The following is a 14,094-nucleotide window of genomic DNA, read 5'->3' as shown; positions in this document are numbered from 1 at the left end:
TTGAAAATAAGTAAGTTTTCTAAAGCTTATGCATTTTATTTTAAATAAGCCAGCTCTGTCTATATCAAGTCTTAAATTCTGGATTAACATGATTTTTTGCAATTGGAATTTAAATAGTCTTTGGTCGCTGAGGTAGGCAGAGGTTGTAATAAGCATCCTTGCTCCAAAAGTCTGGACCCTTCCATCCACACCAACCCTGTACAGGAAAAATCAAAATAAAGCCATTTCTAAAACAGTTGTGCATAGCGGATTTGGTCCATGAGTACTGTCATACCTGTCAGTTTTTGTAGTTTTCATAATTCAGTATATGCATAAATGGAACAGGCTCCATTTTTTGACACAAACAGCTAGAAATTATGATGCTGTTAAAATTGAAGTCTAATAGCAACATTATCTTCTGCCTTATGTTTGTTGTATTTTTATTCTTAATCACATCACACTGTATCTTTATAATTGAAAATAACTGAAGTCTAATTTTTACAAAATAGTGCATATACTTAAGGTGTGTTCTTGGAACTTTACAGCGTCCCAATTTAGAGCCCACTTCTGCAAACATTTATGCCTGTGCTTATATTTATAACATTAATCGTTTTATTCAAATCAGCGAGACTGCTCAGGTGCTTAAAGTTGAGTGCATTTGTAAATTTCTTCAGAAATTAACAAGTTAAGAGTAGGTGAAGTTTCAATTAACTGTGGAGTTCTATTGATATGACTAGACCAGTCTCAGGACTTGAAAAATTACCAGAAACCTACCATACTAATCCAAGGCAGCTGCAAAAGTAAAGGGGGCTCCCAGAATAATTCAAGGACAGTATCCAACCTCAGCTACTGGGAAGGGAGAGCATGCTGGATGGAATTCATACTAAAGTGCTTTCTCACCATTCAAAAATCAGCCCCAGTTTAGTAGATGTGGTAAATCTGAAGCTGCCTTTCTCCTGCCTGGCTGTTAAGAAGGAGCCCTCTCTTACCATAGCAGCAGTAGGCTCTGAGATTGGGATCTGGTATTCTGCAACTATGCCATTCCTAGAGCCTCACAATTTTATATTATAAGATATTCCTCCTCTCTGAATAGTTCAAATTTCTACCCCTCCTGCTGCTGAGTTTCCTGGAGCAGCTGGCAGAATGAAACTGATACAATTCGCTGACCTCAATTTCATATCTGCCTATAAGATAAATAGAACCTGATGAGCCTTATTAATTACACTCTGCTACTACTTGGCTTTACTATGAGCAACAGCAGAGGAACTGGAGCCATCTATCTGCAGATTCAGGAAGATGGAATTGCATGGTTTATCTTCCAAACTATAAAGACTAGACACTGAGCCCAAATTTGCAAGTACTTCTTTTAAAGGAATCCTGATAGCTTTTGTCTATATCAGTACAAAAGATATTTAGCTAATTTCATGGAAACTCTGTCTAAAATTTTAATAACATATATATAACCAGATATAAACGATTCTGTACTAGACACAAGGTGTAGCATCAGGGATATTCAGTCCCGAGGGAAGTAAAGAGCATTCTTTCTTACTGTTAAAAAAAAAAACTATGTTCTCTCAGACACTGCACCTCTTCAGTCATTAAGCTCCACAGGCCAGATGTAAGGGTATGCTGTACTGGTACATTCACCTGGGCTGTGGGCTGGCCACTATGTGGGATCAGCATTTTCCTTGCAGTGATAGTGTCCTTTTTCAGTCCAGGGACTGAGCAACCTCAGTAGGGCTGAATTATATATAAACTGACCCTAACCCCTAAGGGTCTGAAAGAAGTTTGCTTACATGCGAGAGAGAGAGAGAGAGTGTAAGTGAGTGTATGTGTGTGTAGTAGATATAAATAAATCTACATGTTTGTAAAAAAGATTACTTTTAAGAGAAATTAAAATTATGCAAGTAAAAAATAATTCCAATGCTATCGCTCCAACACTGGTCATGCCATATAACCGTTTATTAATGTCGTAAGTAGAAACTAAATGAAGTTAAAATCTCACCTTTTCCAAGATAACATGCAGATCTTCTGCACCAGTGTAATGTGGGTCTAGAATCAGAAATTTAATGTGTCCTGTAACCTCATTCCATGCCACTCCTAGTATTGTGTGAGCCAGAACGCCTCCACCTGGATTGGAGAAAATATATGCCCTTTCTAAGATTTTGTACAGTTTGACAGACTTATTTTTTTTCACCCATACATTTGTCAATACTTTCTATTAGCTGCCCGATCTATGAGTGAAGTTTCATTCTCTAGGCTATAAAAAATAGTAGGGTAACTGCATTGTGTAAGATCCTTCATGGAATAGGATAGCCAAAATAAGGACAAAGTTGTAAAACCAGAGTAGTTATTACCACAAAGAAATCATTTTACTTAACCATTTGATCTCTGTCTCTCTCCCAATTCAGCAGTGAGAATTATGATTCTACACCACCAGCTGAAATCATGAACATTTTGAATACACCAGTTATGCCCAGTCTATATAGAAATGGTCAGTTCTAGAAGAAGACCTCAGTCTAAGAAACTTCCCAAAAATAAAAAGACTAAATCAAAAAAATATAATTGGTAATTTGTGAGCAATAAATCAAAAGAGGAGAAAAAGAAGGGATACGGTATATATAACCAGAGCACAACGGTGTTTAGTTACTAGATACAAAGGTTAACATACACAAGTCTAAAATGTTAAAACCATGAGGATTAGGTGTAAAAGCCCATAAAGGGAAATATGACTTGTCTGTTTCTCACCTCTCCAACACAGTTAGGCTACAAACTGGGTGACTAGACTGAGTTAAGTAGGGACTAGAAGAAACTAAATAATATGTAAGTATTTCCTTTCTCCTACACGACCCTGGTCATTCTGGACATTAAGAATTTCAAAAGCAGTATTCAAAATCAAATACATTAGAGTGAGTACTGAGAACCACTTGCCATGGTAACCCTTGAAAAATCTTCCTGATTGTAGCATACCTCCTCCAAAGATGGTATCTGTAAATGCCTCAAGATTTCCCTATAATAGCAAGAAAGGATTTTTAAGTGGCCTTGTATAATCTCAATGGAGAGGCACCTCCCTATCTGGCCAAAGCTACATGATCCAGCACACTGCCAGAATGGTCCAAGCCACCTGGTGGAGGGGCACCCTTTTAGCTTGGTAGCTTTCCTTAATTAATTCTCTCAACAATCATGCCACGGAAGCTTTGGAAGCCATGAGCATCTTTTCTTAGTATCTCCATACAGGATGAAAATCACTAGACAGATGCAGTTTAGAGGAGGTAATAAGTTTCAGAACCCATCTACCCATCACTGTTTCCATAGGTTCTCTGAGGACTTGGGAAGGAGCTGAATTTCTGAGTCAGGATGTCTGCTGTTTCCCACTCACTAGCTCAATGAAGATTAGGTGCAGGAAGAATGGTTTCTGGCTTTTCTTACTCCAACTTGCAACAATGGGAGGGGACCTCTTGCTGAGTTGGCCCTCAGCTCTACATGCAACTGGTTGCCTTGAGAGGACCTGAGAGTCCACTTCCATAGAATACTGCTCTGATGGTTCAGTGTGGTGGGACCAAAGAAACTCCACAAAAGGGAGTATAAAGGAGGAGAAGCCCCACAAGACAGGGTGGGGATATCAGTATGGGGGAGGGGAAATGATAGAACTTTCAAAAATTGTTTTATTTAGGGTCCTTGAAAGCCTGCAGTTAAGGCAGATGGGGCCTTTGGTGCTTCCACTAACAAGGCCAAGCACAGTGCACATCCAGATGGAAATTCCTTGGGATTTCTGGAATTTAGCACAATAAAACTAATGCCCCAAAGGAGAATTAAAAATGATGGGGGTTTTACAAGCAGAAATGAGGTTCCCTCAAAAGGGCTTACGCCAGGACTGGTAAAGCCACACTAGAATCAAAAGAAAATGTAGGCAGATGGGATATTAGTTTTCACAAGACGAATTGATATGGGTTGGGAGATGCAGATTACAATGGGCCACATGCATTGAACCTATCTGAGATTCTTGAGGCTGGGGCCCTTGTGAAAAGCTCTCATACTGAAGCTTCTGAAGAAAAACACAGAGACCCAAGACTGGAGATTGTAAATTTATAGAGCAATTTCTACTTGCTGCTGATTAGTGGGTAGCACTTATGGATAGCTTTAGATGGAGTAGGGAAAGAAAGATTAAAATACCAAAGAAACTTCTTACTGACAAAGCACTGCCATATTCTGTCAGGTCAGAAAAGGTGAGAAGAAGGTAAATGCCAAAAATCAAAGCAAAAAGAATAGTTAAAAAGCATATAAAGAAGTTTCTGCCTGCTAAGAAACAGGCAACTTTATCTGTCAGCCAGAACTGACCCTCTTCTAGGGAGTTGAGCCAATACATTTTGTTATAATTTTCTCTACCTCTATCTTATGGCAGGGTGGTCAATATTATCCAGAGTTCAGACAGATCTGGATGATATTATAAATCCTTGTCCATAAATATGTTAGGATGGGGAATATGATTACAATGAAAATAAGATATTTATATTAAGGCTGATTTAAAAAAAAAATTTCTGTACTTTTTCAAAGCACCATTCCCCTTCAGGACAGTATCAGTAAAAATTCAAATGTTCTTAAAATCCAAATTTCCATACCCAGGTTACCAACATTTAAAATTATTAAAATATTTCATCTGGTTTTAGGAAAGAAATTTTTGCTAAGGAGTGAAAGCCAATAAAATGCTGCTCTTTAATGCTCAAGGGAGTTACTGCTGAGCAATACAAAATAATTCTCTAATAGTGTTGCTAGTGCGGGGAGCAGACTATTTTGTAAAATCAGAGTAGCTGGCCCATCAACCCTGGAATGAAAAGTTCAAAACCTATGTTAGTCTCTTGAATTTAGAGAACATCATTCAGACTGACCTCAGCAAGCCTGCTCTATACTAAGTTTGGGGACCTAGATCACCATGAAAAGACACCAGCCAAATCAGCTTTTTATGGTCCTTCATCTTAGAGCAGATAAAAGACAATACTAGGGTGCGTACCTGAACTTCGTTAATCTTGCAATCTCCCTTACTGCAGAGCATGTGAGGGAGATTCCCACACCTGAGACATTCTTTTTAGGTGACAAATTGAGGAACAGTCCCAGATTGAGGTGTCGATAGAGGTTTCAGAACAAATTGATAAATTAAATAGTAATAAGTCACCAGGACCAGATGGTATTCACCCAAGAGTTCTGAAAAACTCAAATATGAAATAGCAGAACTACTAACTGTAGCACGTAACCCATTACATAAATCAGCTTCTTTACCAGATGACTGGAGGATAGCTAATGTGATGCCAACTTTTAAAAAAGGCTCTAGAGGCAATCCTGGCAATTACAGGCTGGTAAGCCTAACTTCAGTATCAGGCAAACTGATTGAAACTATAGTAAAGAAAAGAATTCTCAGACACATAGATGAACATGATTTGTTAGATGAGAGTCAACAGGGCTTTTGTAAAGGGAAATCATGCCTCACCAATCTATTAGAATTCTTGGAAGATGTCAGCAAGCATGTTGTCAAGGACGATCCATTGAATGTACTGTACTTGGACTTTCAAAAAGCCTTTGTCAAAATCCTTCACCAAAGGCTATTAAGCAAAGTAAGGAGTCATGGGATAAGAGGGAAGGTCCTCTAATGTATCAATAACTGGTTAAAAGACAGGAAACAAAAAGGGTAGGAATAACTGGTCAGTTTTCAGAATAGAGAGCGGTAAATAGTGGGGTCCTCCAGGGATCTGTACTGGGCCCAGTGCTATTCAACATATTCATAAATTATCTGGAAAAAGGGGTAAACACTGAGGTGGCAAAGTCTGCAGATGATACAAAATAAATCAAGACTATTAAGGCCACAGCTGGCTGTGAAGAGTTACAAAAGGATCTCACAAAACTGGGTGAGAGGGCAACAAAATCACAGATGAAATTCAATGTTGAGAAATGAGAACTAATGTATATTGGAAAACATAATCCCAACTATACATTCAAAATGATGGGGTCTAAATTAGTGGTTACCACTTAAAGAGATCTTGGCGTCATTGTGGATACAGTAATTCTCTGAAAACATCTGCTCAATGTGCAGTGGCAGTCAAAAAAGCTAACAATGTTAGGAACTAATAGGAAAGTGATAGAGAAGAAGACAGTAAATATAATGCCACTATATAAATCCAGGGTATAACCACACTTTGAATATTGGTCTCCCCATCTCAGAAAAGATATATTAGAAATGGAAAAGGTACAGAGATGGGCAACAAAAATGATCAAGGGTATGGAACAGCTTCCGAATAAGGAGAGATTAAAAAGACTGGGACTTTTCAGCTTGGAAAAGAGATGACTAAGAGGGAGTATGATAGAGGTCTATAAAATCATGAATAGTGTGGAGAAAGTACAGTAGAACCTCAGAGTTATGAACACCAGAGTTACGAACTGATTGGTCAGTCACACACACACACCATTTGGAACCAGAAGCATGCAATCAGGCAGCAGCAAAGACAAAAATAAATAAATAAAGCAAATACAGTACAGTACTGTGTTAAACGTAAACTACTAAAAAAATAAAGGAAAAGTTATTTAAAAAATTGACAACGAAAGGAAACTGTCTTTGTGCTTGTTTCATTTAAATTAAGATGGTTAAAAGCACATTTTTCTTCTGCATAGTAAAATTTCAAAGCTGTATAAGTCAATGTTCAGTTGTAAACTTTTGAAAGAACTACTACAACATTTTATTCAGTTATGAACATTTCAGAGTGACGAACATCCTCCATTCCCAAGGTGTTCGTAACTCTGAGGGTCTACTGTAAATAAGTGTTATTTATCCCTTCACATAACACAAGAATCAGGGGTCATCTGATGAAATTAATAAACATCAGGTTTAAAACGAACAAAAGGAAGTACTTCTTTACACAATGTAATCAACCTTTGGAACTTATTGCCAGGGGATGTTGTGAAGGCCAAAAGTATAACTGGGTTAAAAAAAGAATCACGGAGGATACGTCCGTCAGTGGCTAGGTATGCTATCCCATGACTGCCAAATGCTGAATCATGCAATAACTGCCCTGTTCTATTCATTCCCTTTGAAGCATCTGGCATTGATCACTGTTGGAAAACAGGATACTGGGCTAGATGGACCAATGGACCCAGTATGGCCATTTTTATGTTTGGGTTGTTCTGGATACCTAGAATTTCATCTGTATACACTCACTAAAGTAGTGTATATGAAAATAAACCTTGACAGAAGTGACCAACAAACATTCTTTGGCATTTTTCAATAGTGAAAGGCTTACCAATCATAACTGGAGTTCCTTCAGTCTTGAAATGATTAGCAAGTTCTCTTCCCTGAGAAGCTAGCTCAGAACCCTGGCTGTATAAGAAACACAGCATTAGATTATCCTCTTTATTAGGTTTAATTTCCTATTTATCTCTTTCACTATTTAGCCACATAAATTTGTAATTCCTATGCTATATAATGAGAATTTAAAAAAATATATTTTATTACATCCCCCCTTCCCTCCGCCCCCCACCCGCCTCCCCATAGCACTGTAGCAGGACCAGGAGTTTTAGAATATAGAAAAACCACACTGGAGTAAAACTTTACATTTCTGCTCACACAAGCTGGTGCAACTACCCAATATAATTTATAGAGAAGAGTATGATGAGTTCTATCCAATTCAGACAGTGTCACTGAAAGATGCCTATTGGGAGCTATGCCTCACAGTGAAAAGAAAGATACCATGACAACAGCTTCATGATGGCTTCAAACTGGAGGTTTAAGGGAAAAGGTTTAAGAACTTCAACTAAACAGCTCCAGGGTTCTCTCAACCAGAGAGAAATCTACATTCTTATTTAATGGCAAAAAACGTTGTTAACAAGGAGTTAAAGTTGCCTGGTGGCTCTTGCCTGCTCCCGGGGGGGGGGGGGGGGGGGGGGGGGGAAGAGAAGAGTTAAGGCTTGGGCATTTACCATAACTCTGCATTCCCTGGTTTTTAGAAGTTTGAGTTTTGCTAAACTTAACGTTCTGGAAGAGCACAAGCTATCACTGGGCAAGCATAACTCTGTGTTAATGAAGTATTTGTCATTTAATCTCCTAAGTTTTTTAATTGAAAGAGAAATGTTTGTTGGTAGGAGTTAATGTTCATTTAGGCAATGATAGTTTTCACCTATGTTTGCAGTTGATGTGCTACTATGGCTAGTAATCAATATACCTAGCTTTTATACAGTGCTTTTCATCAGTAGATCACAAAGAACTTTACATCATTATCCCCATTTTTGAGATGGTAAACTGAGGCACAGAGTGGGGAACTGACTTGCCCAAAGTCAACCAATCCCATGGTCTCTGGGCCCCACAGATCCTGGCAAACGCATACAGATAGAGAGAGGCTCAGACTCTGCCAAAAGAGGCAGCCCCAGATCCGGGCATACACATGGGAGGGAATGTGGAGCTGGCAGGATCCTCTGCCCCTATTCTCTGCAAGTCCCCCATCACACAGTCTCATGTCTCCCTTCCCAGTCTCCCACTCCTTCCCTCATGCTCTATTGCTCCCCCCTCACCTGACCTCCAAACCCTCTCCTACCCGCACATCCTCAAGTATTCCCATCCCCATAATTGCCCCCTCCTTGCTGAACCCCAAACTCCTCTCCCCTGATTCTCACCTACTCTTCCACCCCAATCACCCTCCCTTACCAGTGAGCATTTGCATGTGTATTTATTTTCTTTTCAAAAATAGTTTCAGTGACTTTCTGAATATTCTGCAGTACTCAGATAATACTTCCCAAAACAAAAAACCCTTACCAGAGTCAGACTGGAGCAACATGCCTCCTTTTTATTTCAGATTTCTGCTTAGAGTAGACTTAAACTCAAAGAGCCTTGGCAGTGCTCAGGTTTGGTGCCTGCAATATTCCTCCTTGAGCCACTCAGGCCTTACGAGGCATAGCTGACTTTCAACTCCCTTAGCTTATATCTCTATACACGTGCAGTGGAATCCATTTGGTGCATGAGCACTTATACCCTGGGCACTGAACTCAGGCTACCAACTCCCTTTGCACATGCCACTGACCAATTTGCAGTCATTACAAACTGTTGACTAACATACACTGGCTACCAAACATATTCATTATGCTGATTATAACCACCTGCAATACATATATTTTAAACATTTAAATATACATATTACTATAGCAACTATATAGCCTAGATTGTTGTAATCCTTGTAATTGTTAAAGCCTGCACCTTTGTTATAATCCTGAACACTTATGCTAAGTATCCCATAACAGCTTGCATTAGCTGACATAAGCCTTGGATTGAATAGCTAGGAAAACTCTAAAGTATCAGGAGGGATAATTATTTATTTATAACAACAGGAAAAGAGCTGCCCACACAAGTCCATTAAGTGCCTTCCTCCCCCTTAGTACCTGGAATGCACTCAAAACAAAGATAAGAGTGCATCATAACCTGGAACACATTGGGCACACCATGGTACCAGAACAAACAAGACAAAAAGCTGACTAGATGACGTATATGATATACTTTTCTGGTAAACATGTAGGGTATAAAAGGATGGCTTTAGCGGCATAACTTTGGAGAACACCCTCTTAGCGTAAGGTGAATGTAACATTGCTGCATGGGACTGCTCTTCAGAGACTGGTATCGTATAGACCCTTTTTCCTGTACCATATTAATAAACCTGACACTGGTTATTTGATCTCTTGAGTATCTCATAACGAACCAGAGTACTGTCAAGCAATTGACTATACAATTTATCAACAAAACTTAGACCCAATCCTGCAAAGACCTCTGCACAGACAGATCCCCTGTGCCTGTGCCTTACTTCAGTGGGGCTGGGTGCAGGGGCCACCTGCAGAAGCTTCTTGCAGGATTGGGGTTAATATCCTATTACTAATAGTCTCTTAAGTGATCCATTCTTCACCACAACTCTTTCCCCCAATAAAGAATTAATCACTGAGACACAAAACTAACAAATATTAATTCTTACCTGACAAACAGTATTTTTGAAGTTATTCCTAATAACTGGTTCAATACAAGTTGTACCTCAACAGAGCCAATCCACTGCTGCGACCCAACAAATGCAGCTGGTTTGTCTCCAACATCAACAAGTGCCTTTGTAACACACATCCCATAAAGAAAAAAAAAGAAACAGTATGTAATGGACATTTTTACAGTTTCTACCTATAATATCCACTTAATTCACATATACTGTAATATTTCTGGAACGTAACTTGTCAAAAGCAGGCAAATATTTACTGAATGCAGGTATGATTGAATATTTAATGAAACAAAAGATCCTGTTTAAAAATGGTAACGTTTTTTCTGTCTATGTTAGAAACATTTTCTTTTTTCAAATACCAGCTGGGAAATAAATGTCACTAAATGTAGCTTGAAGAAAAAAAATGGTCAAGAAGAAATATTACTATTTTCTTAAATTTTGCAAAATTAGAATAGAACTACAGGCAAATATTTCACACAAATACTAGTTATATATTGGGTCTAACTTCTTGTTTACATTTAACACACTTTTCCTGGACTTCCCTTCAACATGCTTATATCTGTTAGGAGAGTATTTATAATATATTAGAAATTCTGTGCATATAGCCAATTACAGTTTGATTAAAAAATCTTAACTGTATATTTAATCTACAACTCTTGTGATTTTTTATTTTACATTCACTGTAACTTTATTCAAATTCTATTTCTTACATAAAATACTGAAAATTATATACATATCTTGATTCTTCTCAAGTGGGTTAACAGTCAACATTTTAGCTACCTTCTACTTTTTATAATCTGATAAAGATTCAGATAGAAAGCCCAGTATAAGTGCTAAGTATTATTGTAGTCTAAACACTTTCAAGATCACTATGCTGCTAAAATTGTTAAATAAACAAATTAACCCAAAACAGTATTTTCACAAGACACTAAAGATAAAAGTTTCTGCTGGATGTACAGAATGCGCTAATCAAACATGCATTGTTTCTCCAATGGTACTAACATACCTGAACATATAAGACACACATGCATACCTATCACAAAGAAGAGAATGTTCATTTCAGGAACATTCCAAAGAGAAAAAATACCCTCACGCTCATGCACACATGACGTCTGCCAAATAAGAAAGGACTAAATCAGTCCTTATTAATCTGGGGCCTGATCCAAGTCCCCTGAAGTCAGAAGGGAATCTTTTAATTTACTTTAATGGAATTGGATTGGGCCCTTAAATCTCTCCCATTTGGTAAATGCTGTGAGTGTGTATTTTGGCTATGTTATGATTGAGATTCCAAGAGAATACCAACCAAAAGAACTTATTATAAAAATCTTATTTCCTGGAACTCTTTTAAAGAAAGGGAAAACTATTTTAATGCCAGTCATTTAATGTACATAACTGGAAACAGAATCCATTACAACAAAATATTCTAAAAGTGATACTCTGAAGTCTTACAGATAAATGTGAATAGTAACTATGAATGGATCAGAAAATAGAAACATAAATTAGATTTTTTTTAAAAAGAGTTTATTCCATAAAGCATGTTAAAATCAATGGAATAGTACTTTTAATAATCAGTTCTATAGCATTAATTGATTTTTCTAGAGAAATACAGTAAATACACATGAAATGCAACCCATTTCTTTGTCCTGTACCTGTTGAATCTCCTTGTGTGTAGGTACAGATTTCTCTGTGTAACCCTGATGTTTGAACCATGAACAGATAGTCTGCAGAGACCGGTAGGCACATCCCCAGCCATTATCATCTATCCGATCCTGCATATAATGATGATAACTATATACACCATGTACCAAATAGACCTGAACAGAAAAAGAAAAGACAAAAAACAAACACACACCTATCTCAGGAGCTGTTGTCTCAGAAGCTGAATATTCATTATTTGATTTTGACACTTGCGGTATGTTAGTTTTCAAATAGTTGATTATGATTCATGAGAGAAATAGCTGTGTGACTTCTTGCTTCCCCATGCCCAAGACATAACTTGAAGGTTTTGATTTGTTTGGTTTTTTTAAAGAACAAGGGAGAAATCCTTAAAGTGCATTTTTACAATTCAGTCATCACTGGACTTGTAAGCAATTTTCTGTAAATTCAGGAACACAGTCAGAATGTTTTACTTGGCATACTGATGACTCACGTTAGGGGATGAATTCAAATTTAGCAAATCCTAGAGGCCAGTGAAGTGGTGGTACAGACATTTCGGATCATGCTCTAGCTAGAGTATGGATGCCAAATGCAGCATTGATTGAATCACTGTGCATTAAATTAACAGGTCACAGTAACATCTAGTTATTAAGCCAATTAGATCACTTGCTCGAATGTTTAGCCCCATGCAGAGGAATGGCTATCAGACCACATTAGTAAAGATGTTTGTCCGATCTGGTTACAAAACATGCTATAAGTAAATACATAGTCAGATGTACATATATATGTAAAATAGAGCTGACAGAAATTGGAATAGATGAAAGATCTGCAAAAAATATAAGAACGGCCATACTGGGTCAGACCAAAGGTCCATCTAGCCCAGTATCCTGTCTTCCCGCAGTGGCTAATGCCAGGTGCTTCAGAGGGAATGAACAGAACAGGTAATCATCAAGTGATCCATCCCGTCGGCCATTCCCAGCATCTGGCAAACAGAGGTTAGGAACACTATCCCTGCCCATCTTGGCTAACTGCCACTGATGGACCTATCCTCCATGAATTTATCTAGTTCTTTTTTGAATCCTATTATAGCCTTGGCGTTCACAACATCCTCTGGCAAAGAGTTCCACAGGTTGACTCTGTGTTGTGTGAAGAAATACTTCCTTTTGTTTGTTTTAAAGCTGCTGCTATTAATTCCATTTGGTGACCCCTAGTTGCTGTGTTATGAGGAGGAGTAAATAACACTTCCTTATTTACTTTCTCCACAGCAGTCATGATTTTATAGACTTCTATCATATCCCCCCCTTAATAGTTTCTTTTCTAAGCTAAAAAGTCCCAGTCTTATTAATTTCTCCTCGTATGGAAGCTGTTCCATACCCCTAAACTTTGTTGCCCTTTTCTGAACCTTTTCCAATTCCAATATATCTTTTTTGAGATAGGGTGACCACATCTGCATGCAGTATTCAAGATATGGGCGCACCATCGATTTATATAGAAGCAATATGATATTTTATGGCTTATTATCGATCCCTCTCTTAATGATTCCCAACATTTTGTTACATTTTTTGACTGCCGCTGCACATTGAGTGGATGTTTTCAGAGAACTATCCACAATGACTCCAAGATCTCTTTCTTGAGTGATGATAGCTAATTTAGACCCCACCATTTTTTTATGTTTAGTTCAGATTATGTTTTCCAATGTGCATTACTTTGAATTTATCAACACTGACTTTCACCTGCCATTTTGTTGCCCAGTCACCCAGTTTTGTGAGCTCCCTTTGTAACTCTTCACAGTCTGCTTTGGACTTAACTATCTTGAATAGTTTTGTATCATCTGCAAATTTTACCACCTCACTCTTTACCCCTTTTTCCAGATCATTTATAAATATGTTGAATATCACTGGTCCCAGTACAGATCCCTGGATGAACCCACTATTTACCTCTCTCCATTCTGAAAACTGACCATTTATTCTTACCCTTTGTTTCCTATCTTTTAACCAATTATCGATCCATGATAGGACCTTCCCTCTTATCCCATGACAATTTACTTTGCTTAAGAGCCTTTGGTGAAGGACCTTGTCAAAGGCTTTCTGAAAATCTAAGTACACTATATCCACTGGATCACCCTTATTCACATGCTTGTTGACCCCCTCAAAGAATTCTAGTAGATTGGTGAGGCATGATTTCCCTTTACAAAAACCCCATGTTGACTCTTCCCCAACAAATCATGTTAATCTATGGGTCTGATAATTCTGTTCTTTACTATAGTTTCAACCAGTTTGCCTGGTTGGGGCAAATTTGACCTGACAGAGTTATTCTGTGTCAATACTGGACTACTGTACACCGCACAGATTCTAAAACTCTATAGTATATCCCCAAGGAAGTTGCAAGGGGGCATGCCTTTTTTTTTTCTGACCCCTCCTGGTAGCTGCTATTCTTGCTGCTTTTAATCCTTTGTCCT

The 14,094-nt window shown here is 38.1% G+C and overlaps 1 protein-coding gene across 4 annotated transcripts in view; it reads right to left on the bottom strand.

The window, feature by feature from the left end:
• Positions 1-11: 11 nt before the first annotated feature.
• The window catches only part of UFSP2 (UFM1 specific peptidase 2), a 28,336-nt gene continuing 14,253 nt past the window's right edge, over positions 12-14,094 (bottom strand). For 3 of the 4 annotated variants that reach the window (XM_054028955.1, XM_054028954.1, XM_054028957.1), the window contains exons 8-12: positions 11,630-11,794; positions 9,969-10,093; positions 7,263-7,339; positions 1,985-2,109; positions 12-196 (exon numbers count right to left, since the gene is read on the bottom strand). In XM_054028955.1, the coding sequence (XP_053884930.1) occupies positions 110-196; positions 1,985-2,109; positions 7,263-7,339; positions 9,969-10,093; positions 11,630-11,794 (579 nt within the window). In that variant the 3' untranslated portion in view covers positions 12-109. The remainder of the gene's footprint in view (positions 197-1,984; positions 2,110-7,262; positions 7,340-9,968; positions 10,094-11,629; positions 11,795-14,094) is intronic. The other variant, XM_054028956.1, reaches the window with a different exon arrangement.

Source organism: Malaclemys terrapin, chromosome 5 (genome assembly GCF_027887155.1).
Source record: "Malaclemys terrapin pileata isolate rMalTer1 chromosome 5, rMalTer1.hap1, whole genome shotgun sequence".
In the NCBI taxonomy this organism is placed as follows: domain Eukaryota; kingdom Metazoa; phylum Chordata; order Testudines; family Emydidae; genus Malaclemys; species Malaclemys terrapin.
The sequence above is the reverse complement of the archived record's forward strand: the minus strand, read 5'-3'. Positions and strand labels throughout refer to the sequence as shown.